At 34.9% G+C, this 25,939-nt stretch overlaps 2 protein-coding genes across 6 annotated transcripts; both read right to left on the reverse strand.

Moving 5' to 3' along the window:
• Positions 1–121: 121 nt before the first annotated feature.
• On the reverse strand, positions 122–1,783 carry LOC124449556 (protein Tob2-like). Its single transcript, XM_047000493.1, has 2 exons — positions 1,398–1,783; positions 122–1,009 (listed from the first exon to the last, which is right to left on the reverse strand). The coding sequence occupies exons 1-2, from the start codon at positions 1,705–1,707 to the stop codon at positions 498–500; spliced, it is 822 nt and encodes a 273-aa protein (XP_046856449.1). The 5' UTR covers positions 1,708–1,783; the 3' UTR covers positions 122–497.
• Positions 1,784–2,676: 893 nt separating this feature from the next.
• LOC124449552 (DNA ligase 1-like) lies at positions 2,677–25,890 on the reverse strand. Of its 5 annotated transcripts, none has more exons than XM_047000488.1 (28): positions 25,586–25,890; positions 25,395–25,460; positions 25,072–25,313; positions 24,913–24,980; positions 24,638–24,830; positions 24,352–24,484; positions 23,710–23,766; positions 23,546–23,642; positions 23,123–23,198; positions 22,148–22,212; positions 20,623–20,724; positions 19,645–19,721; positions 16,491–16,582; positions 15,563–15,662; positions 15,344–15,429; positions 13,119–13,234; positions 10,763–10,858; positions 10,138–10,248; positions 8,852–8,923; positions 8,185–8,253; positions 7,406–7,481; positions 6,438–6,520; positions 5,738–5,890; positions 5,379–5,513; positions 5,197–5,259; positions 4,481–4,573; positions 3,624–3,725; positions 2,677–3,442 (listed from the first exon to the last, which is right to left on the reverse strand). In XM_047000488.1, the coding sequence occupies exons 1-27, from the start codon at positions 25,603–25,605 to the stop codon at positions 3,633–3,635; spliced, it is 2,634 nt and encodes an 877-aa protein (XP_046856444.1). In that variant the 5' UTR covers positions 25,606–25,890; the 3' UTR covers positions 2,677–3,442; positions 3,624–3,632. The 5 variants fall into 5 exon arrangements, 4 of the variants coding, with proteins under 4 accessions (XP_046856444.1, XP_046856443.1, XP_046856445.1 ...); XM_047000487.1 differs by having other exon boundaries at positions 2,677–3,557; XM_047000489.1 differs by having other exon boundaries at positions 2,677–3,725; positions 24,671–24,830.
• Between the last annotated feature and the right edge of the window lie 49 nt (positions 25,891–25,939).

Raw genomic sequence — 25,939 nt, forward strand, 5'->3', positions numbered from 1 at the left:
TCTATATTTAAGAGCGTTTTCGTTGTTTGGAGTCAAGCCATAGCAATAGACTAAAGCAATATACCGTAGGTTTAAAAAGGATCATTTAATTCTCGCATTGTTAGAAATTGCCTGTCAAATGTCACGAATAATGTCAATTTTAATGCAGCTTTGATATTTGTCCTTTAAACTAGTTACACAACATCTTTAACAATATCGAGACACAATCGTCGTCCCGGTCAAACTGAATTCTCTAAAATTTGAAAATCCTATCTTACAAATGAACAAATGAATGTGAATAAGAAAATATGTACATTTAAAACAATCTGTACAGGTAAATAAATTTCAAACAACAAATTTCAAATCTTCCTTAAAAGGGGATAAAGCCACGCAACGTTGCTACCCAATAATGAAAATACGTACAAAACTAAAGTATATTTTAATATATCTGATCCAATTGTAGTCTTAGCGTCCCAACAGGAGTCTCGTTTACATTTTGTTTGACCATCGACGCGAAGTTAGGCCATAACTTCGAGTTGCGAAGGATTGTAATTGCGCTTGTACGTGTTCGAGTTATCAAACAAACTCGTGTAAGCAGCTTTAAAAGAGTAGCCTTGTTTTAGATCAAGAGTATCCGATGAATTTGACCACGTATAACGAGAAATATCACTATAGCCAGTTACATCCGAGCAATATAGACCATTCGTCGTCGATAAAGGATTCTTGCTGATGGGATACCGAAATTCTTCGGCGTTGGGGGACAAGCGACTATGAACAGGAGTATCGCCATTGCTTTTATGAGAACCCCAGAGTGTGTAATGTGGATTGGCCAACATGGATAATGGTGATATTTGTTGCGGGGAAATCTTCGAAGAGGATGTTTGGATTTCAGCATATTGACTATTTCGCGTTGGACTAGACATACTGTGGTTGTATAATTGTCCATTGCTCAACGCTTCCAATTCGGCTAGATTGCCTGTTTCGCCGTATTTGTCTTTTTGATAGATAACTTTCACGACTAATTCCTCTTCTGAAATTATACAAAAAATGCTTTGTAAGCATTTGTAATCAAAAACACGACGAATTTTAATACAAAGCGACGAGGGGAATGCCCAAAAATATTGTATTCACACAAATTTTGACCGATAAAAGCGTTTCAACGTAAACACGAGCTTTAAAACTTAAAGCAAAGAAAAACACAGGTCATAACAAAGTAGAAATGTCAGATATATAAGATATATCGAATGGAGGGCAAAGTTATTAAATGAACACAAGACAAAATAAACGTAAAGTACCACTTCTTCTCTATGTTTGATGAGTCAAAGTGAAAATACGAGTATTATTATGAAATAATATATACTTTATAAGAACCCAGCTTCGAATAAACAATGTATCGAACAGCAAAACAAGCGCCTTACCTATACGATAGGAAACCTCGTCTGGATCAACCCACATCGTTAGTTTGTCAGGTAAACTACTTCGTATCTCTTCTAGATTAAGTCCACTGTCTTGAGAAGCGTTCATAATCACAGGGTCCAGTTCATCTCCGATTGACAAACAGCGAAAGCCACTTCCCTTCATAGGTCGTTCGGGATACCAATGACCTTCGAATTTTTCTCTCAATTGCTTCGTCAATTCAACGCTGAATAGATCAACTCTACGTCTGGGAAGCTTGTTGTATAAATAGGACGTTAGAAAACTAACAGCAATCTGTATTTCGAGAAGCATTGTCCAGTCTTTACGCTTTGAAGAGAATTAACAAAGAACAATAACCTACGTACACCAAATGGATCATGAGCCAAAGAAACCCTGTTCTTTTATTGACAACATATTTTATTTTGATTGGTCGATGTCCGGAAACAAGAAAACAATATCAATCAAAATAGCCAATGGCAAGACAGCCTTGATCAAACACCTATGCATTGTTACGTGACGTCATACCCTCCTACGGCTATTTTGATAAAAACTTGTAAGCCGCACTGATAATTGCGACAAAAGCCTTCCATATATGGATAATGATCAAAGGCTGGCACAGTGGCATGTTTCACGATGACGACGCCTCCCAGATGTCATGAGCAGCTTACCTCAGCAGTGAGACAAAAAATTCCGCGACTATGGCGTTGTCGACGAAAGCTTCATCGGCAATGAACTCCAACAAACCGAAAAAAGGATTTTCTATAAATTGACTTTCCTAATGTTAAAATAGTCAGCTATTACTGTCACAAACTGTGAAAGTGGGCGAAGAATAAAGCCACCCGTTCTTTGATTAACGACGCCTTTCTAATGGCAATTCGCACTCGTGAATACGTTCGTACAGCTCACATGCTGGCCCACGTTTTTGCCTCTTTTAACGACATATCGCCATGAAATATAAATTAAGCATGCGTCTTTTCCCATTTTAGGCAAAATTATCACACAGTTGGCCAACACACCGGGCAACAACCAATAAAAAACCTTGGCTTATATTAAGTATACATGATCGTACAATAATTTTTAATATCTCCTGGACTAATTTTATAAAAGTATCGAACACTGTAGTACAAGCAGTGCTGCAGAAGTGTGGGAGGGAGGCGCTTGGGGAAGGAGCACCCCTTCTACCTTTGAAATGGGTAATTTTTCATAATTTCATGGCTTCAGATTCGTCAAGAGTGCCCCCATCTGATAAATTTAGTTCTACAGAATTGAGTACAAGCTACATTTCAAAGATTATCATCATCTACAATATAATACGCGAACATATACTGTACATGTCCTCTCTTTTGACTACAGTGTAAAGTTATTACAGAAGTAAAATATCTAGACTTCTTTCGGTAAAATTTGACGTTTTAACAGACATACAATCTTGAATATTATCTTATATAAACTTGCTATTTTTGTCGGAGGCGCACGTGCTTTTCACAAATGTTATTCATTGGAATTCCTTTAAGGTCACATTCATAAGAATTACAATTCTTTGTATAGGTTCTAAATAAAAGTATGCACTGCGAAAATGAACTTAAAAAAACGCGTTTCAACCAAAGAGAAGGGCAACAACTGGAGATTAAACTTTAAAACTGACGTCATATCGAAAGTTGGGCTGTCCCTTTTGTGACGCTTTCGTAATGCGTCTCAGTAATTTAATTATTTTCATCGGAAACAAAAGCATTCGCAATTGATCAAAAGTGTCAACAAAACATTTCACAGAGCATCACAATAAAACACATGCATTTTTACTAAAGGAAACTTGAATATATTTTCCAATAATAGATATCAGTTTGTATACACTCAAGCGGCAGTCACGATCAATTTGTGTAATCGCTGTCAGTTAAGTTTAGGCAGACGTTCTTACGCCACTCAATGATAAGTCGATTATCTAAAACTGGAATACTGACGTCATCTACGCCCACAAGCTGGGTAATGTTAGTAATTGCATCCGCTTCTAGCTGTCTCGATGCCCGTTTCTCAGTACGAATCTCACATGGAACTATCGGGGGGAAATGAACGAGTTACAAGCGTTCTATATTTGACAAAATAATGATCTTCATAAGTTCCTGTTAACGTTTGAATGCTGTAGGAATTGAATTCGGGAAAACAGCCGCCTTAAGTCAAAATTAGTTCATATGAGATTACATCGGAAATTACACATGAACTTTAGTTTTCGTAACCTTGCTTTTTCAGTAAAAATCGTCATAGTCATCCTTGTTTGTCTTGTCCGAGGCTTCGCGGTTGTTTTTTACTGTGTCTTGATTACGATACATGTCAGCGATCTTTTTAAAAGAGATGAAAATCACGCAGTATAGTATATAGTATATAACATTAAAGCCTGGTTTCCACAATTGGTTTAACGCGACAACGATTAACTTTAATCGCGATAATCCCATATGAGAACGTGGTAATAATCGCAATAAACGGCGACTAACAATCGCCGATTTTTTATATTTATTCGCGTTAATCGCCAAAATGACGTCATCTTGAATGAAAAATTAGGAATTCAAGATGGCGAATCCAAAAACATTGTTTTCTTTTCTACGATGCCTTTCTACGGCGTCTCTGTCGCCTCCATAAAACATATGCTACTGCAATTACTACCAGATCGTGTTTTTTTTACCGACGCTATTTCACAAAATAATCGCCATCCGACATAATGTAAACAACACGTCTAGTCGCGCAACCATTGCAAATAAAAGTTATCGCTGTCGCTTTTATCGCGATAAACCAATAGTGGGAACCAAGCGTTCTCGTCACCCAGACGGTAGAATTGAATAAAATATCCGGTTTTATTGCACGTGAAGAACAACATGTACAAATAAGTGATGAAACACACTACAAAAAAAACAACAAACATCATATTGTAAACTCAAATTAAGTCAAAATATTGCTTGAAATCTTGTCTCTTGCTGTCATAACTCGAATCTTGACTTTACAAGATGGTGTTTTTTTGGAGTGTGTTTTTATAATTTATTTTTTCAAATTATTGGATGGAAGAGGTTTTTAGAGCATGTTCAACGGACTGGCTACTAACCTGAACGCTGCTCGTAACCTGCTCGGGCTTTTTGTCGTCACGCTCTCGGATAAACCTCGGAAAGCGCAAAGAAATTCCTTTTTCAGCGTCTACCTACATCAACAACACATTTAGTAGAATAAGATTTTAAAAATATGACAATGAAAAAACACCGTGTGAATGGTTTGAACCCAGGAGTATCGTTACATGTTTGTAGATGTAGATCGTCCAGGTTAATAGAGTCCTGAGAAGGACTGTTGTTGTTGGTGTTGACTGACGTTTCGACAACCTTAGTGGTAGTCAAATGAGGACTAAACGTCGGGTTCGCCGACGGCTAAAGCTGTCGAAACGTCAGTCAAGAGTTCTCTTCGGGACTGTACTAACTTAACCTGGATGATTATCACATACAAGCATGTTAGAAAAGTTTACAAAACAACATTGACAACGGGAATGGCATTTGGAATGTTGTCAGAACCTTGATGACATGGATGAATCTAGTGAGCTATACAACTAGAGGCAATAGCGGTTCCAGCGTAGCCAGACAGCAAGTCAGGTTGTACTATGTAAATATTTAGGTGTTCACTCACAGTTAAAACGAAAAGATTTCTGAATAAAGAAATATAGGTAACTCATCTGAAATTTAAAATACCAGGACCGGCTGGTTACGTCACTGACTAAAACATCGCCTACAATGCTATGAAAAGTAGTACCATAATAATGCTATGAACTATACTCACTATGCCTGCAGCCGCTTTGTGAACGGGAGAGATGGAAAGATCAGCACATTTTATTTCCCAAACCTACAAAAACATTGACTCGCACTTGTTTTTTAATAAGCTTATGTTTTTCATGCATATTTTTTCTTTCTTTAGACGCGTGAAGATCTTCGTGAAATCGAAATTCCGTAAAGGATACACACCTTGACAGCATCGAACCAAACATCCGGCTCAATGCTTGAATCAAAACGATAATAAGGTTTTGGTTGACCAATGATGTATTCTTGAAGAATAGTGTATTGTCTATCAAGATCCTCATCTTTCATTCCAGTACTAACCTTGAAAATAATAAATAATGCTTCAGAAGCTACTATCCAACATTGAACAACGGGAGGGGGGAGAGATCAGAGAAAGGGTAGGGGAGAAAGAAAATGAAAGAGAGAGAAGAGAAGGGAGCGTGGTAGTGGAAGAGAGGGGAAAGAGAAAAGAAGATGGGGAAAGATGGAGAAAAGGTGGAGATCTGTGAAAAAGAAGTGAAATTTTTAAGAAAGACAATCAGTACCTTGCAGCATGATTGATATTCTTCTTTATCTTCATCATAACAAGCAACCAAGAAACCACCATAGCGTCCTGCTCGCTTGCCTTTACCCATGTACCCTCCTATCACCAACAGATCCAACGTGTCCCCAACACCCTCCAGATAATCCTTCTTCAGCTAAATTTTTAAAACAAGGAATAATAAAGAAATATAAAATAAACACAATGAAACGCGTGCGCTGATTGGTGTTTGGTGTTTGCGCAGGCTTATGCAAACCTCGGAGACGTTTGTGAGATGATCTGCTCTTTCTATGAGATGATCTGATCTGCTCTCTGTGAGATGATCTGATCTGCTCTCGAGTTTTCCCAAAGGTATCCTCAGTTTGCATAAACACGTGCAAACACATACAACATCTTTTATTTCTCAAATATAGCAGTTAAACGAAGCTTTAAATAGGCATCCAAGAACAGTGCAAAGTTTTAAAAAAACACAGCTTTTTGACTAGTAATTTGAAACAACTGCACATACGCAATGTAATTTGAAACAACTGCACATGCGCAATGTAATTTGAAACAACTGCACATGCGCAATGTAATTTGAAACAACTGCACATGCACAATGTAATTTGAAACAACTGCACATGCGCAATGTAATTCACGATGGTGAAAAGCGTCACAATCATCATGCAACTTTGTAATAAAAATTGCATTGTATGTAATCATACCTTTAGCCAGTTATGCGACCGTTTCGCGATTTCATAGGTCGCATCAACTTCCAGCGTCTTTACCATTAAACCTTCACAGTTTCCTGAAAAGGATATTCGATAGAAACATAGGCATAAATTTTAAAACTATAGATTGTGATCGGTTTTATTAAATAGACATGAATGTGGACCTGCTATACGAGACGAGGACGGTCACGACATTTAGCTATAACCTATAACCTAAAGCATCACGGAGGATCGATAAATCGGGGGGGGGGCTAATATTCATATATTCATGATATGCAGGCTTAAGCTACTTTGAAATCCATTGTTTTCTAAGGATTATTACATGAATATATGAATATGAGCCCCCACCAATTATTGATCCTCCGGGGTGCCTGCAACAGCGTTTTCCATTATGAATGCCAACGAGCTATTACTTTTAACATTACAAATAGAAGATGTAGATTCAGATTTTAATGCGCGATGAAAACATGGGCAGACGATGAAATTACTCATGATTATTTTCATTATGTATGGTAAGAAATCTAGGTCTGTTTTACTTAACTACCCCCATCCCCTCAGGGCAACTGAGGGGGTGAGGAGGGGGCATTTTATCTCATAGTAAAATTAAATTTCTACCAATGACCTAGAACCCAATGTACTAAAACACGAAATTTTATAGTTACGAGCGAGGCAAGCCGCCATTTTGAAAGCTGGCAAAACTGACGGCATCTACGACTAAAATGTGCTTCTTCTGTCGGTTGATACACAAACTGCAGAGTCGTTAGTCTAGTTCTGATTCTAAAAAGATTGATAGGATGGCTTTTTAAAATTCTTTTTATCTTATTTTCAATGGATGGTTTTGCTTTGTGACACACACACCTTTCAAGGAGGCGTCTTTTCCTCGCTTTGATACGGTACTTGAAAACTAACACGGTGAGGGTAGTTTAACAAGCTAATTGACAACAGAAGAAGTTAAATCAAACCTTTAATTGATTCATCTAAAAACTCCGCAATATCATCCGTATCGGTCGACGTTATGCACTTGGCAAAAATGAATTCCTGTAGAGAATAAAGTCGCTGGACTGAGAAGAAAAATGCAACAAAAATATTCCACAAAAAGTATTAAAGCACACGGCAAGACAGTCCACATCTTTAAATTACAAATTCAAAACATTAAAATTATAATGCGTTTAGGAGGAAATTCTTGAAAACACTCCAATGGGAGTGTTTTGTTAAAATTCACCAAAAATTCTTGATAACTAACGCTCATCAAGCGTGTGTAGTAACTCAACACGAATCATCTCTCAAGAGTGTGTGATCAATGACCTAGGACCCAATCTACTAGATGTCTGACTTCGCCAAACTTCTATAATTACGAGCGAGGCAAGCCGCCATCTTTAAAGGAGGTAAAACTGACGATATTTATGACTGATATCCGCTTGTCTTAAATTAACATACAGTTGCAAAGTTTATAATATCGGTTTAATTTCGAAAATGCTTCATCGGATTGTTCTTTTAAACCTCCTTTTAGCATATTTTTCATTTTGAGTTTTGCTTTTTCCCACCTTTCAAGATGGCGTCCTTGCCTCGCCATCTAGAGAACTGGGTTCTAAATCATTGTGTGTGATAACTACCAATCATCCCTCAAAAAAGTGTGTGAACTAACTTAACACGCATCGTCCTTCAAGCTTGAGCAACAACGTGTAAAATTCAAAGGCGATGTTTCCTACAACGCTCCAATATGATAAAACACTTTTCTTACTCCGTCAATTTCATTCAAAGATGATCTCAAGATGTCGCGTCGAACTTTAAAAGGTTCTTTAACATAGGACTGCAAATGGGATAAATCGTATAAGAAACATTGAATTCAACATAGACAAAATGGGCAAACATGAATGATATAATGGCTTTCATTCTCTGAAGATTTCGATCTTTCGGAGTTGGGATCTGAATCTATATTTGATTTATTATCCTACAAGCGATATAGCATAGGCTATGTGAAGGGGGTTAGTCCCCCCCTGGACTTAGCTCCTACAAAAAGAAAATCCGTTAGGGGAGGTAACAGTTTGTAGACTACACATGTTACTACCCAATGACGTAAAATCAAATCCCTAAAAACAGGGAAAATCTCTGTTGACGGACTTCAGATTTAAACACTTTCCAGTGTCAGCCTGCCCCCTGAAACCCCTACTACAGTGTCAGCCTGCCTCCTGAAACCCCTACTACAGTGTCAGCCTGCCCCCTGAAACACCTACTACTGTGTCAGCCTGCCCCCTGAAACACCTACTACAGTGTCAGCCTGCCCCCTGAAACCCCTACTAAAGGTCACACCTTCAGTGTTCGATATTTAACTCCTAAAACTTCTGGCTTAGCAACACCTCTCTCACAACTATCCTGCAGACACTATTGAAAGATATAATCAATAATACCTTTCCGTTGAGATAAAGGAGATCAAAAGCATAAATACACACTTGAACTTTGATTTCGGAAGCTTCCGCATCCTAAAACCCAGGAATCAGATATACAAACAGCAACAAAGATAAACGTTATGATAGCATCGTGAGCAGCTTGTTCGTGTTGTAAACATTGATAAAACTGGGTCAGCCAATCAGATTGTAATCATTGATAAAACTGGGTCAGCCAATCAGAACTAGCTTGTTCTTGATGCAAAATTTGATGGAAGTATGTCAGCAAATCGAGTGGCGAGTTCGAAGCAAGTCAGAATACATACTACGAAAATATATTTCAATTCAAAATATTTACAATTAATTTTGAATGTGAAGATGTCTGCCGCACAGAATGTCAAAATATCAGTCGACACCAACAACAACATCCCTTCTCAGGACTCCATTAACCTGAAGTGATCTACATGTAAAAACTTGTAGAACGAATCCTTTTGGTGATGTTTTGGTCTTGATTATTCTTTAGAAATTTCTCGGTGATGTAGACTGACTTAATTTAGACAACCCCCCCCCTCCCCCCAATGATGCACACTGCTTTAAAATAAAGTAAATGGTTTGAACCCGGGAGTATCGTTATATGTTTGTAAATGATGATCGTCCAGGTTAATAAAGTCCTGAGAAGGACTGTTTTTGTTGTTGTTGACTGACGTTTCGACAACCTTAGCGGAACTAAAACATAAGACTTACTGAGCACAAACGAGCTACTACGAAACAAGACAAAACTAATCACATTGCCGAACATCACCGAATCACAAAGCACAACATTGACTGGGATTCGGCAAAATGCATCACTTACAGTACTGACTATAGACAACGGCTTACATTAGAAAGTTGGTATACCAACTTGGAACAAACTCCCCTGAACAGATCACAGCAATTACCGGCACCTTACAAACGACTTATTCACAATACAAACAAACGATCAACTAAAAACACTACACTTCAAACTAATTCACAATGACAATACACAATTGACACCCACACATTACAACTAAATACGTCACACCTAAATCACACATCACAACTAAAAATAAAATATTTCACTTCACACTAATCCACAATGACAATACACATTTCCTGTACACACAATAAAATGACGTAAGAACCAGATAACAAATACGGCTAACCTGACGTTTACTCTTCATTTGACTCTGAAGATGACTACCGCTAAGGTTGTCGAAACGTCAGTCAACATCAACAAAAACAGTCCTTCTCAGGGCTATAAAATAATTTACGAACGATGATTCTCCAACCTTTTTCTTTCTTGTACTCAAGACTTGAAAAGGCAAAATCTGTTTCTTTTCTTGATCCCATGCAACAGCCTCCGAATCAATTATACAAGAAGTCACATCTTCTTTCAAAACCTTAAAATACAAAATTGTCGTTTCACTTTATTCTGTTTAATACATTCGCCATGATAAACACACGAGCATTCTTAGTAACCAGGAGAATTTCAACGAAATTGCTTTTTCTGGGGGGGATGGCACAAAAAAACACAAAAGGTTTTGCACAGTTAACATTTAAAAAGTAAACAAAGATTGTAAGCTTTCTTTTTACGAAACAGTAATAGGATGTCATTTAATAAGATGTCATGTAATTTTTTGGACGTATACAATTATTGGATTGCAAGCCAAACTTAATGAACTTTTTTTTGGGGGGGGGGAGGGGGAGGGACGAGTGCACTGAAAATCCCCCGTTGCCATGCCACCCATGGCAATAACCAAACAAATCTACACGCAATGCTGGGATAACCACACAGATGATGAACATTTGCGTTTTTGGTAAAGATTAATAAATATAGTCGATGTCAAAACAGCTTTCAAAGCTTATTGCGAGTATTATCGAATTCATTTGTTACAATGAAAAAATCGTTTCCACCTTGGCCATTCGGGCAACAACATCCGGATATTTTGAAGTGTTATTTTCCTGGTTACGACTGTATATTCGAATATCGTTCCTATTTAGAACATGAATCTAAAAATACAAACGAAATAATACATTGATGTAGAGGTATAGAGATGGATTCAACACGACAGTCTGGAGAAGATTTATTAAAATAATTCGTACAATCAACACGTATAACAATAACCTTAGAATAATTCGTACAATCAACACGTATAACAATAACCTTAGAATAATTCGTACAATCAACACGTACAACAATAACCTTAGAATAATTCGTACAATCAACACGTACAACAATAACCTTAGAATAATTCGTACAATCAACACGTATAACAATAACCTTAGAATAATTCGTACAATCAACACGTACAACAATAACCTTAGAATAATTCGTACAATCAACACGTACAACAATAACCTTATAATAATTTGTACAATCAACACGTACAACAATAACCTTATAATAATTTGTACAATCAACACGTATAACAATAACCTTAGAATAATTCGTACAATCAACACGTACAACAATAACCTTAGAATAATTCGTACAATCAACACGTACAACAATAACCTTAGAATAATTTGTACAATCAACACGTATAACAATAACCTTATAATAATTTGTACAATCAACACGTATAACAATAACCTTAGAATAATTTGTACAATCAACACGTATAACAAAAACCTTAGAATAATTTGTACAATCAACACGTACAACAATAACCTTATAATAATTTGTACAATCAACACGTATAACAATAACCTTATAATAATTTGTACAATCAACACGTATAACAATAACCTTAGAATAATTCGTACAATCAACACGTATAACAATAACCTTATAATAATTTGTACAATCAACACGTATAACAATAACCTTAGAATAATTTGTACAATCAACACGTACAACAATAACCTTATAATAATTTGTACAATCAACACGTATAACAATAACCTTATAATAATTTGTACAATCAACACGTATAACAATAACCTTAGAATAATTCGTACAATCAACACGTACAACAATAACCTTAGAATAATTCGTACAATCAACACGTACAACAATAATCTTAGAATAATTTGTACAATCAACACGTATAACAATAACCTTATAATAATTTGTACAATCAACACGTATAACAATAACCTTATAATAATTTGTACAATCAACACGTATAACAATAACCTTAGAATAATTTGTACAATCAACACGTACAACAATAACCTTATAATAATTTGTACAATCAACACGTATAACAATAACCTTAGAATAATTCGTACAATCAACACGTACAACAATAACCTTAGAATAATTCGTACAATCAACACATATAACAATAACCTTAGAATAATTCGTACAATCAACACGTACAACAATAACCTTAGAATAATTCGTACAATCAACACGTACAACAATAACCTTATAATAATTTGTACAATCAACACGTACAACAATAACCTTAGAATAATTCGTACAATCAACACGTACAACAATAACCTTAGAATAATTCGTACAATCAACACGTACAACAATAACCTTAGAATAATTCGTACAATCAACACGTACAACAATAACCTTATAATAATTTGTACAATCAACACGTACAACAATAACCTTATAATAATTTGTACAATCAACACGTATAACAATAACCTTAGAATAATTCGTACAATCAACACGTACAACAATAACCTTAGAATAATTCGTACAATCAACACGTATAACAATAACCTTAGAATAATTCGTACAATCAACACGTACAACAATAACCTTAGAATAATTCGTACAATCAACACGTATAACAATAACCTTAGAATAATTCGTACAATCAACACGTACAACAATAACCTTAGAATAATTCGTACAATCAACACGTACAACAATAACCTTAGAATAATTTGTACAATCAACACGTATAACAATAACCTTAGAATAATTCGTACAATCAATACGTATAACAATAACCTTAGAATAATTCTTACAATCAACACATATAACAATAACCTTAGAATAATTCGTACAATCAACACGTATAACAATAACCTTATAATAATTTGTACAATCAACACGTATAACAATAACCTTAGAATAATTTGTACAATCAACACGTATAACAATAACCTTAGAATAATTCGTACAATCAACACGTATAACAATAACCTTAGAATAATTCGTACAATCAACACGTATAACAATAACCTTAGAATAATTCTTACAATCAACACATATAACAATAACCTTAGAATAATTCGTACAATCAACACGTATAACAATAACCTTAGAATAATTTGTACAATCAACACGTATAACAATAACCTGCGCTCTTTCCCCGTCATATTTATATTCACAAGTGAACGAAGCATCTTCAAATCTTTTGAACACTTCCTCTACGCCTTTCGTAGGATGAGCCAACATTGGTTTCAATGGAACGCCTAGGTACAATCATCTCTTTGTAAGCATGAAGTACAAAATACTTCATAATCAGCAGCATGAACACACAGTCATTAGTTAACTATTGTGCTGTTTGCCAGGGCCTAAGCTATGATGTATTTTGTAAGAGTCCAGTTGAACTTCCGACCAAAACTTAGACCATTATCATTACTCATTTTCTAAGTTAGTGAACACACCGTAATTTAGTAAATTTACAAAGCAAAAGTAAATAATTTGCGTGGCTACAGCCCCGAATTGCAACATTGTAATCACTGCGAGAATGGTCATTAGAAACTTATTGTTTCTAATAAAAAAAAAAAAGAAAAAAGACTTTTTTAACTCTGAGGATGACGCTAAGGTTGTCGAAACGTCAGTCAACACCAACAACAACAGTCCTTCTCAGGACTCTACTAACCTGGACGATCTACATCTACAAACATGTAACGATATAACTGTACGAAAGTTCGACTTCGTATTCTCGCACAAAGTCGAGCTTATAGTATGAATCATACTGCAATAAACAAAGACTTTCTTGCAAACTGATCGTATGACTTATGGAAAAAAGACGCAATTATTCAATTTATGATATTTCGAGTCTGTTTCAGATTAAAGAATCATTCTCAAACCAATCTTTATTTACAAGTCAGAGTATGTTCATCCTATTATTGTTTGCTGGGAAAGGACTTTGACATACTCTACATACCACATACTACAATGCTGATAAATTCAGTAATGTATAACACTTCTAGTGCCTTCTCTTCCCAAGGGGGCGCCCGCAGGATTTTATTTTAAAGGGGCAAACCCCCCTCCCAAATGTCCCTTACATATATTACACACTGTTTTATATGACTCACATTTTCTACTTACACATAGCTACCAAAGACCACAGCACGAAAAATGTTTGGGTGTGTGTGGGGGGGAGAGTTAAGCAGTCGCTCCCAGTCTCTTGCCGGCACCTCTATCTTTTCCTTACTTTTTATGTGGTCTTTTTCCTACTAGTATTTACAGTCATTTCGGGGTTCCGATACAAGTTGCTCAGTCAATTCACTAATGACAAGAATCCGTCTAAGAGATTAAGGGTGAAACGACACAGGACTTAAAGATTACAACATCACAGTAGCTAGTTAACTACGCTCGAAATAAAGATTTCCTGTGAGATAGACAATTACTCTAAGCTTCATGTTTTCTACAAATTATGAGTTTTTGAGCCCGCAATTTTCAACGCGATTATTTGAAAGACTCGATGAGAAATATTCGATGATTATTTCAATAGTGCAATTTCATGAGGACAAAAACATCCGGTAACATAGCGCGCTCAGTGGATAGACGACAGATGAATAGCAACAATCATTTCGTGAGGACTAAAACACCCAGTAACATAGCGCGCTCAGTGGATACAAGACAGATGAATAGCAACAATCATTTCGTGAGGACTAAAACATCCAGTAACACAACTAACACAACGCGCTCAGTGGATACACGACAGATGAATAGCAACAATCATTTCGTGAGGACTAAAACATCCAGTAACACAACGCGCTCAGTGGATACACGACAGATGAATAGCAACAATCTTTTCGTGAGGACTAAAACATCCAGTAACACAACGCGCTCAGTGGATACACGACAGATGAATAGCAACAATCTTTTCGTGAGGACTAAAACATCCAGTAACACAACGCGCTCAGTGGATACACGACAGATGAATAGCAACAATCTTTTCGTGAGGACTAAAACATCCAGTAACACAACGCGCTCAGTGGATACACGACAGATGAATAGCAGCAATCATTTCGTGAGGACTAAAACATCCAGTAACACAGCGCGCTCAGTGGATACACGACAGATGAATAGCAACAATCATTTCGTGAGGACTAAAACATCCAGTAACACAGCTCGCTCAGTGGATACACGACAGATGAATAGCAACAATCATTTCGTGAGGACTAGAACATCCGGTAACACAGCGCGCTCAGTGGATACAAGACAGATGAATAGCAACAATCATTTCGTGAGGACTAAAACATCCAGTAACACAGCGCGCTCAGTGGATACACGACAGATGAATAGCAACAATCATATAAAAAGTTGTTTAATCAAACAAAACTCACCGGGAGTGATATGGCAATGCTTCGATAGCTCCTTTAAGCCGTGTTCAAGAAGGGCAGCAACGAGAACATCGTAGTTCGGAAGTTCGCTGATGAAAAATCAGTAAAACCGTCACCATTTGTTAACACAAAACATACAGGAGTGGCGGGAAAAAATGTCTATAGTTTGAAACGACGGTGATATCAAAGTCTAATGTTGTTAAAGAAGTTAAATAATCGTACCAGTAACAAGTCTTCACAATCAAGGCGGCCGCGTCCAGTTTCTTTTTGAATGCCTCGGCGGGAATGCCTTTACTGGCATCTAATGTTTCTGGTGGGAAATCTAACACGACAATAATGTACATTTTATAGAAATCTGCCTTAGAGAGAGAAAAGCCAGCAGGTCGTAGCATGGCGTTATAAAATTAAAGTGAATAGAATAAAACTGTCGATAGTATGCAACAAAATTATAAATATGTGTATTTCAAATGAATCGATTCATCTTCAATTCTTGATTCGAAATATATGTTTTAAAATTTCTTGCATCAACTTGGGAGTTAAATTGCACCATTTTAAATTTTATTTTTAACTTTGTCATCAGCAAGTACGAAGGCTTCTGGACAAAAAGTGGCTGCATGTCCATCTCACTAGTAAAAGATGTCTTTTCAAAGCACAAAACAGACCGCGCTTTTGGGTATTGAAGCTGTTCATAAAAATGATCAAAAAACAATGTTTTTGAGGGAAATCTACACCAACTATAATTTGGGTCTTTAGTTCCCAAGGTTTCGTGTGACGTCATTCGCATTGTATTCTAAATATTGATAGGATTTAGATGAAATTCACATGACGTAATACCAAATAGAAACATGACGTCACAACACAGAATAGTAATGACATCATACTTAAGAAAAACATGATGTCATACCATAGAATAGAAACATAGAGAGTCAACTTCGGTGATATTTGTGTAAGAGTGTAAACACAGTATCACATTGTTTCAGTACTCGTTCAGTACAGAAAACAGACACAACCCCCCTGGATAGTACTTCGTTAAAATCTTCCATTCCAAATCTTTGAATGCACCCAGGGAGGGAATAACATTTGTTTCTTAAACTGAATGAGTCGCTAACCAGTCAGTGGCCATATGGTCAATGGACATTCCTCAAATTACCGTTACTTGGTGGAGTTAGAACGACCGCATGAGCTAGGGCTGTAAGGACTGTTTGCTCTGCCAGGCCAATGCGAAGTTTACCGGCCAAAGATCTGAAATCAGAAAAAAAACATAAATGTTCACTAAAACATCATAAATATCCCCAAAACATCATAAATATTCACTAAAACATCATAAATATCCACTAAAACATCATAAATATTCACTAAAACATCATAAATATTCACTAAAACATCATAAATGTTCACTAAAACATCATAAATATTCACTAAAATATCATAAATGTTCACTAAAACATCATAAATATCCACTAAAACATCATAAATATTCACTAAAATATCATAAATGTTCACTAAAACATCATAAATGTTCACTAAAATATCATAAATGTTCACTAAAACATCATAAATATCCACTAAAACAACATAAATATTCACTAAAACATCATAAATATTCACTAAAACATCATAAATGTTCACTAAAACATCATAAATATTCACTAAAACATCATAAATATCCACTAAAACATCATAAATATTCACTAAAATATCATAAATGTTCACTAAAACATCATAAATATCCACTAAAACATCATAAATATTCACTAAAATATCATAAATGTTCACTAAAACATCATAAATGTTCACTAAAACATCATAAATATCCCCAAAATATCATAAATATTCACTAAAACATCATAAATGTTCACTAAAACATCATAAATATTCACTAAAACATCATAAATGCTCACTAAAACATCATAAATGTTCACTAAAACATCATAAATATTCACTAAAACATCATAAATGTTCACTAAAACATCATAAATATTCACTAAAACATCATAAATGTTCACTAAAACATCATAAATATCCACAAATACATCATAAATGTTCACTAAAACATCATAAATATCCACAAATACATCATAAATGTTCACTAAAACATCATAAATATCCCCAAAACATCATAAATATTCACTAAAATATTATAAATATCCACAAATACATCATAAATATCCCCAAAACATCATAAATATTCACCAAAACATCATAAATATCCACAAAAACATCATAAATGTTCACTAAAACATCATAAATATCCACAAATACATCATAAATGTTCACTAAAACATCATAAATATCCCCCAAAACATCATAAATATTCACTAAAACATTATAAATATCCACAAATACATCATAAATATCCCCAAAACATCATAAATATTCACCAAAACATCATAAATATCAACAAAAACATCATAAATATTCACTAAAACATCATAAATATGCACAAAAACACCATAAATTTTCACTAAAACATCATAAATATCCACAAATACATCATAAATGTTCACTAAAACATCATAAATATCCACAAATACATCATAAATGTTCACTAAAACATCATAAATATTCACTAAAACATCATAAATATCCACAAAAACATCATAAATATTCACTAAAACATCATAAATATCCACAAAAACATCATAAATATTCACTAAAACATCATAAATATCCCCCAAAACATCATAAATATTCACTAAAACATCATAAATATCCACAAAAACATCATAAATATTCACCAAAACATCATAAATATCCACAAAAACATCATAAATATTCACTAAAACATCATAAATATGCACAAAAACACCATAAATTTTCACTAAAACATCATAAATATCCACAAATACATCATAAATGTTCACTAAAACATCATAAATATCCACAAATACATCATAAATGTTCACTAAAACATCATAAATATCCCCCAAAACATCATAAATATTCACTAAAACATCATAAATATCCACAAAAACATCATAAATATTCACTAAAACATCATAAATATCCACAAAAACATCATAAATATTCACTAAAACATCATAAATATCCCCCAAAACATCATAAATATTCACTAAAACATCATAAATATCCACAAAAACATCATAAATATTCACTAAAACATCATAAATATCCACAAAAACATCATAAATATTCACTAAAACATCATAAATATCCACAAAAACATCATAAATATCCACAAAAACATCATAAATATCCACAAAAACATTATAAATATCCACAAAAACATCATAAATATTCACTAAAACATCATAAATATCCACAAAAACATCATAAATATTCACTAAAACATCATAAATATCCCCAAAACATCATAAATATTCACTAAAACATCATAAATATCCCCAAAACATCATAAATATTCACTAAAACATCATAAATATCCACAAAAACATTATAAATATCCACAAAAACATCATAAATATTCACTAAAACATCATAAATATCCACAAAAACATCATAAATGTTCACTAAAACATCATAAATATCCCAAAACATCATAAATATCCACTAAAACATCATAAATATCCACAAAACATCATAAATATCCACTAAAACATCATAAATATCCACAAAAATACCATATATATCCACAAAAACATCATAAATATTCACTAAAACATCATAAATATCCCCAAAACATCATAAATATCCACTAAAACATCATAAATATCCACAAAAACATCATAAATATCCACTAAAACATCATAAATATCCACAAAAATACCATATATATCCACAAAAACATCATAAATATCCACTAAAACATCATATATATCCACAAAACATCATAAATATTCACTAAAACATCATAAATATCCCCAAAACATCGTAAATATTCACTAAAACATCATAAATATTCACTAAAACATCATAAATATTCACTAAAACATCATAAATATTCACTAAAACATCATAAATATCCACAAAAACACCATATATATCCACTAAAACATCATAAATATCCACTAAAACACCATAAATATCCACAAAAACACCAGTTAAAACTGAAGTTTCAACGTTGAAAAAATTGTTTCAAAACACCACCACATTAGAAATAAAATTAAACAAAATGTCGGAGCTAGACAAAGGTTTCATGACCTTGCACGAAAATCGCTAACAGTAATTCTAAAAATCTTTTAGCACGAATACACAGTTGGACATCCGATCTTTCGAGAAAAACACAACAATTTTAGACACGACAAGGATTACCATCTGTTAGTTCTCTATCGTGTCATTAAACGTGTACGGATTCAACAAAAAGACAACCTTCCCGTGTCTACCTTGTCAAATATCTTGCTTCAGACTGTCTACATGCAACAAACATACTTTTTACTTTGTCGGCTTTGCGGTTGACTGACTAAAAGGAAAAACGATAAAAACAAAGCGATGTAAGGTCCTATCAGATTCGTGTTTAAGGAAAATTTTTCAAGTTTGCATAAGGAGTTCCTACGATTTTGAAGTATGCAGAACGAGTTCATACGTTCTGAAAGAGTGCAAATGTAGAGAACAGGTTTCTTATTAGCCAAAGTGAAAATTGTGAAGTTGAATACTTAGCTACGTAAGTGTTAAATTGACTAAAAATGAGCTCGAGTGTCGAAAAAATTTTGTGCAAAAGAATTCTCGAGTTAAAACGAAAGATGTTTGAAGGTACCTTAAAGTGTTTATGACACCGAACGTTTTCTGATTGCATTGTAAAGTTTGAAATGACTTAACAACTTCTTCAATGGCACTGCATTATTTTACTTGTTTCAGGAGATATGTAACTTTTCTTCAATACCCAAATGACATCGTTATGACATCACATTGCATAATTAGTACTTGTAAATTGTAGTTTCTGTCGACATTCTTCAGCATTAAAATATCTAATTATGGCATCTTTACAAATATTCATCGAGACACATGTATTCAGTAAATTGTTGTATTTGTTTATCAAACGTTCAAACAACAGAAAAAATAGATGATCTCTAGAGTGTTACTATTTTCTGTGCTATTATGCATTGATATGCAACGATCTCGTTTGCATAATAAACAAAGTTAAATATCGCTAGGAAAAAGGTGCAATAAGTCAATTCTACTAGAGAGTTTGTAAAGTCTTTTTATATGTTCTTAGCAATGCAATCAAATATAGTCGTGATAAAATGAAAAATTTCGTGTCTTAAAACACATTAATTGGTGTACAACCCTTAAATTCCTCGTCACCCTAGTTTTATATAAAAACTATCAATTCTCCCAACCGATGAACAATCAATTCTCCCTACCGAATGTCCCGTCATCAACGCTATTTCCTTCAATTTATTGTAAACTGTGGAAACTGTCAACTTGGCTGGAGTGAACATTGTTCGTTGCGTTGACCGACTGGCCTAAAAAATACGATGTTAGCCTTTCTTCTTCCATAGTTGCCGCATGACAACAACATTACCTCATGACAACAACATTACCTCATGGCAACAACATTGCCTCATAGCAACAACATTACCGCATGGCAACAACATTACCTCATGGCAACAACATTACCTCATGGCAACAACATTACCTCATGACAACAACATTACCTCATGACAACAACATTACCTCATGACAACAACATTACCTCATGACAACAACATTACCTCATGGCAACAACATTACCTCATGGCAACAACATTAACTCATGGCAACAACATTACCTCATGGCAACAACATTGCCTCATGGCAACAACATTAACTCATGACAACAACATTACCTCATGGCAACAACATTGCCTCATGGCAACAACATTAACTCATGACAACAACATTACCTCATGGCAACAACATTACCTCGTGACAACAACATTACCTCATGACAACAACATTACCTCATGACAACAACATTACCTCATGGCAACAACATTAACGCATGGCAACAACACTACCGCATGACAACAACATTAACTCATGGCAACAACATTAACTCATGGCAACAACATTACCTCATGGCAACAACATTACCTCATGACAACAACATTACCTCATGACAACATTACCTCATGACAACAACATTACCTCATGACAACAACATTACCTCATGGCAACAACATTAACGCATGGCAACAACACTACCGCATGGCAACAACATTACCGCATGACAACAACATTAACTCATGGCAACAACATTAACTCATGGCAACAACATTACCGCATGGCAACAACATTAACGCATGGCAACAACAAGAAAACAATTGGGAAGTAAAGGGTTGAAGCACAGTGAGTTGCTAACTTGGCTTTTTAAGGTCAAAACTGGATTTCGGCTTTTGAACTTTTTGTTTGGCCCCCAAAAAACTGTTTGGCTATTTGGCTGTATTTTGCCTTTTTTCATTTTGAACGTAATGTTTGGCCAGTTTCAAACGTCGCATTTTAACAAAAGCTAATGAGGAATGAAACAAAAGCTAATGAGGAATTTTACCTCATTTTCTTTTGTTTTAAATGTAAAAAAGCGCGGGAACGACACATCCATAAAAGGAAAAACACGCCATTTTACGTCATTGCACTTTGTAATTCCTTGTTCAAAGGAAAAACTATAGTTCCGTTGACATCCGATGCAATCAGTGGAAAATTTTATTTCCTTCCCGTTTGATCAATACGATGCGTGTGAAAAGAGGTTGCTTCTAGTATTGCAACACGTTGAAAATGTTGGTAAGATTTGGCTCTTTTTTTCGACAGTCATTTAGCTTTGAGCATGCGCAAAAGCCTACTAACATTTCAACGCAGTCACATACGCACTGACCTCGTACATATTAAAAACAAATTAAGTGCTGTGAATACCTCAGCTACGATTCCTAAATCTCCCTTTTCACCAAACTCCAATTTTACTTGCTGTGTACTGCGACCTGCATGAAAGACGATTGTTATATTGTCAGGATGTATAATTTGTGACGTAGCCCGCCTGTGGGTGTGACGTAGCCCGCCTGTGGGTTCGACAGTGTAAATTTTAGATCAATAGCATCGTGTCAATAGTTCTTCTTTAGAAATCTCTTGTGTATTTGCTTTCAACTTTTTTTGGCGAATGAACGCTAAAATATTTACAGACGTAGCACAACCTTGTTAATGAAATGTTTGTGAAATACCCAAGACAACCAACATGGAGATATTCCGAGCCTCAGTCAAACATTAAAACTACTGAGCTGGAGGATGGTTGCAAATGACTACTGGCCTTTTGTGGCAGTGGCGTAGCCAAACAGCAAGTTTCGTCGTGCTATTTAAATACTTTGTGATTCACTGGAATCACTCACTGTTAAAAACAAAAAATTTCTAAAGAAATATATAATGATAATGACTTGAAATTTACATAGCAGGACTGACCTTGCAGGCTGGCTACATCACTACACATACGTCACTGCACATACGTCACTACACATACGTCACTACAAATACGTCATTACACATACGTCACTACACATACCATGCAGGCTGGCCACGTCACTATCATTACACCTAAATAACTGCAACATGCAGAAATACTAAACCGACTACTAAACAAGCTTTTCCTTGTTTCTTCTTGAAGGTTTTCTCGAAAGATCTTATCAATTCATTACTTTCTGGCCTCTCAAGGACTGAGAAAGCATTATTATCATACGGTACCTCTTTGAACTACAAACATCTCTCACTAAGATATATAACAGTACACACTTCGTTCCATGGCCTATAGCGCTATTCTAAGCTGTTATTATTATTTTTACGAAGTGACCATTGCTTAGGAGCATTCTTTGGCAGTCTAGAAGCTATTTCTTTTTTTCTAACCTGTCGTTTCTGCGATAACTTTAATCAACAAACCGTCGCCAATACCCAGTTCAATACCTTCATAAGATGGAGCAAGCTAAAACAGAAACAGCGTAAATTAACCACTAACATTGAGTAATTAACAATTAACATAGCGCAAATTAACAATTAACATGACGTAATTACAATTAACATGACGTAGTTAACAATTAACAAAGCTAAACTTAAGTATTAACATAGCGTAATTGACAATTAACATAGCGTAAATTGAGTATTAACATAGCGTAATTAACAATTAAAATAGCTTAATTAACAATTAACATAGCGTAAATTAACGTTAGAACTGTTTATCAAGGCGAATCCATAAAATAAAATACAAATCATACAATAAAATACATCACAGAAGCTCGAACGCAGCGTTTGCTAAAAGCTTCCAGTTATTACCTTGTTTAAACATAGATATAAACATGGCAGTAGGTCTTGAGGAGTTAGGGCGATCACGGAACGAAAGAGATTCGACAAAGTAGAGGTGATTTTCAACCTGCATGCAACAAAAGCGGTAAAAACTTGATTATGATTTTAATATATGAATAAATCGAAGCAAAAACCTCGCTGAAGTGCTTTCAATACACTGAAATGTTCTTGCAAGAGCCAAGTATGGAACTCTGAAATAGTAAGTCAAATTCAAATTTAAAGTTTGTCTGTCAATTTGACGATGATGAGCCAGGCATTTTGTTAAATGAATCAATTGTTTTCTTAAAAAGCCAACCATTAAAAGAATTTCATATTGTTATTTGGTGGGTTGTGCAAGACGTTTTATGGAGCTTGACAGCAAAGGAAGTGACATAGCTGTTAGCAAACCAGGGTACGATTAAAGTTCCAGATCTTGAAATATTAAACAAATGAAATGCAAACTAACAATGCACCCTATTTACCCAACAAAGTATCCCCAAGTACCCACCAATGTACCTCCAAGTACCCGACAAAATTCTCAACAAATTTCCCCCAAGTACTGAAAAAACTTCCAAGTACCAAACAAAGTATCCCCAAGTACCCACCAATGTATCCCCAAGTACCCGACAAAATATTCCAAGTGCTTAAAAAGGCCCTAAAAATACCAAAAAAGTTCCCAAAGTACTCAAAGTACTCTAAAAGTTAGTTGAGGCCAAGATCAAGGCGATTGAAAATATTTTCATATGACTTGTGAGGTGATAATGGTATTCTGCTGAAAATCTATCTGTGTAGCTAACCTTTCCTTGTGTTTCCAACATGCATGTTTTAAAGGATGGTAGCAATTCTTTTCTGGATTGTACACAACAGGATCAACAATTTCTTCATCATCTGTAAGTGTTTCATTTTTCTCATCTTCTTTGGGTCCTTGTTCTACAAAGAAAGAACCATTGAACACATGTGAATATTAGGTAGCGCAAGGGGATTGTTAATGATATAAACCGCAGAATTGAAGGATCAAAAAGGTATAGAAAAGATTCATGAAAACATAGATTAGAATAAATTTCAAATTAAATTACATCTCACCAAAAAAATAATCAACTGTTTTTGATAGCTTGCCTGTAGTCTTTGATGTTGTGTTTCCATTTGGTTTGGAACCAGACATTGTTTCATTTTCACTTTCTGACAAAGTAGACTCTTTCCTATTTTCACATTCCTCCTTCGGCTCACATTTCATTACATCATCATCGCAAACCTTCAGTTTTTTTGTTTGAATCTCCTGAATTATGAAATTAAAGCAGTTACATGTACCATCAACATGGGCAGTTGAAATATGACATAGTCACAAAATTTGCTTATACCTCATGACTTTCTGAGCTGTTGCTCGAGCTGTTCTCGTCTGCTTTTCTCTTTCGCATGTGTTTACGTGCTGGAGAAATATTTGTGAGAAAATTGTATGGTTGTGAAAATAATTCAACTGTCCTTTAAAACAACAAGGCAATAAATGAAAAAATTCATACCAGTCTTTCGTTTGGGTGGTTTTTTCTCACCACTAGAAGAGGAAGCTTCTTTCACACTTCCCACTTCACCATTGTCATCTTCAAGTGAGGAATTTTGAACTAATTCACCCTTCTTTCCATTTGTCTCTTGACAATTACCACTTTCATCACACTCCTCGTTGTCACTATCACTTAAAACTTTATTCCTATTTTTCTTTTTGGTTTTTTTGACGGGCGAAGTGTCGACGTTGCTACCTTTATGGCTAGCAAAATAGAACGGTCAGAAATTTAGCATCAAAAGTGAATGCAAGCCTTTGAGTTGAACGACCTCAAAAATATCTTACATCGCCTTTCGGTTTTCTGTGTCGTTACTTTCGTCCGTCACTTTAGGTTTTGATGTAAAAAATGATCTAGATGTGAGCAGATATTCCAATAAAGTTTAATATACAACACTTGTATTTGAGAAGAATGCAGGATGATCGTGATATTGAAATTAACATTTATTTGTAAAAGTCAACAGTAAGATACAACTTACGATATACTTCGTTGAGGCATGATGAGTGGAAACTAAGAAACCAGAGAAATAAGCTTCCAGACTTATATTACTAAAAATAAAAACCATTAACCATCCTATCTTTGGGTGCCGACACAAATTTGGCGCCACTTGTAGTAATTATACGATTGCGAAATAATTGTAGTCTACCCTACCCCCTCCCCTCACTGATATACGAAGTTGGGCCATTCGACTTTTCATTTTCAGCTTCCATAAAATAATGAACACAAAATGGCATTTGTAAGGACTACATATTTTTATTACACATAGAAAGCTGTTCCCACACATCCTACACTACTCCAGACCCAACTAGAAAGCTTTATGTATACAATTTCC

The sequence above is a fragment of the Xenia sp. Carnegie-2017 genome, unplaced genomic scaffold (assembly GCF_021976095.1).
Source record: "Xenia sp. Carnegie-2017 unplaced genomic scaffold, XeniaSp_v1 HiC_scaffold_23, whole genome shotgun sequence".
NCBI lineage: Eukaryota > Metazoa > Cnidaria > Anthozoa > Malacalcyonacea > Xeniidae > Xenia > Xenia sp. Carnegie-2017.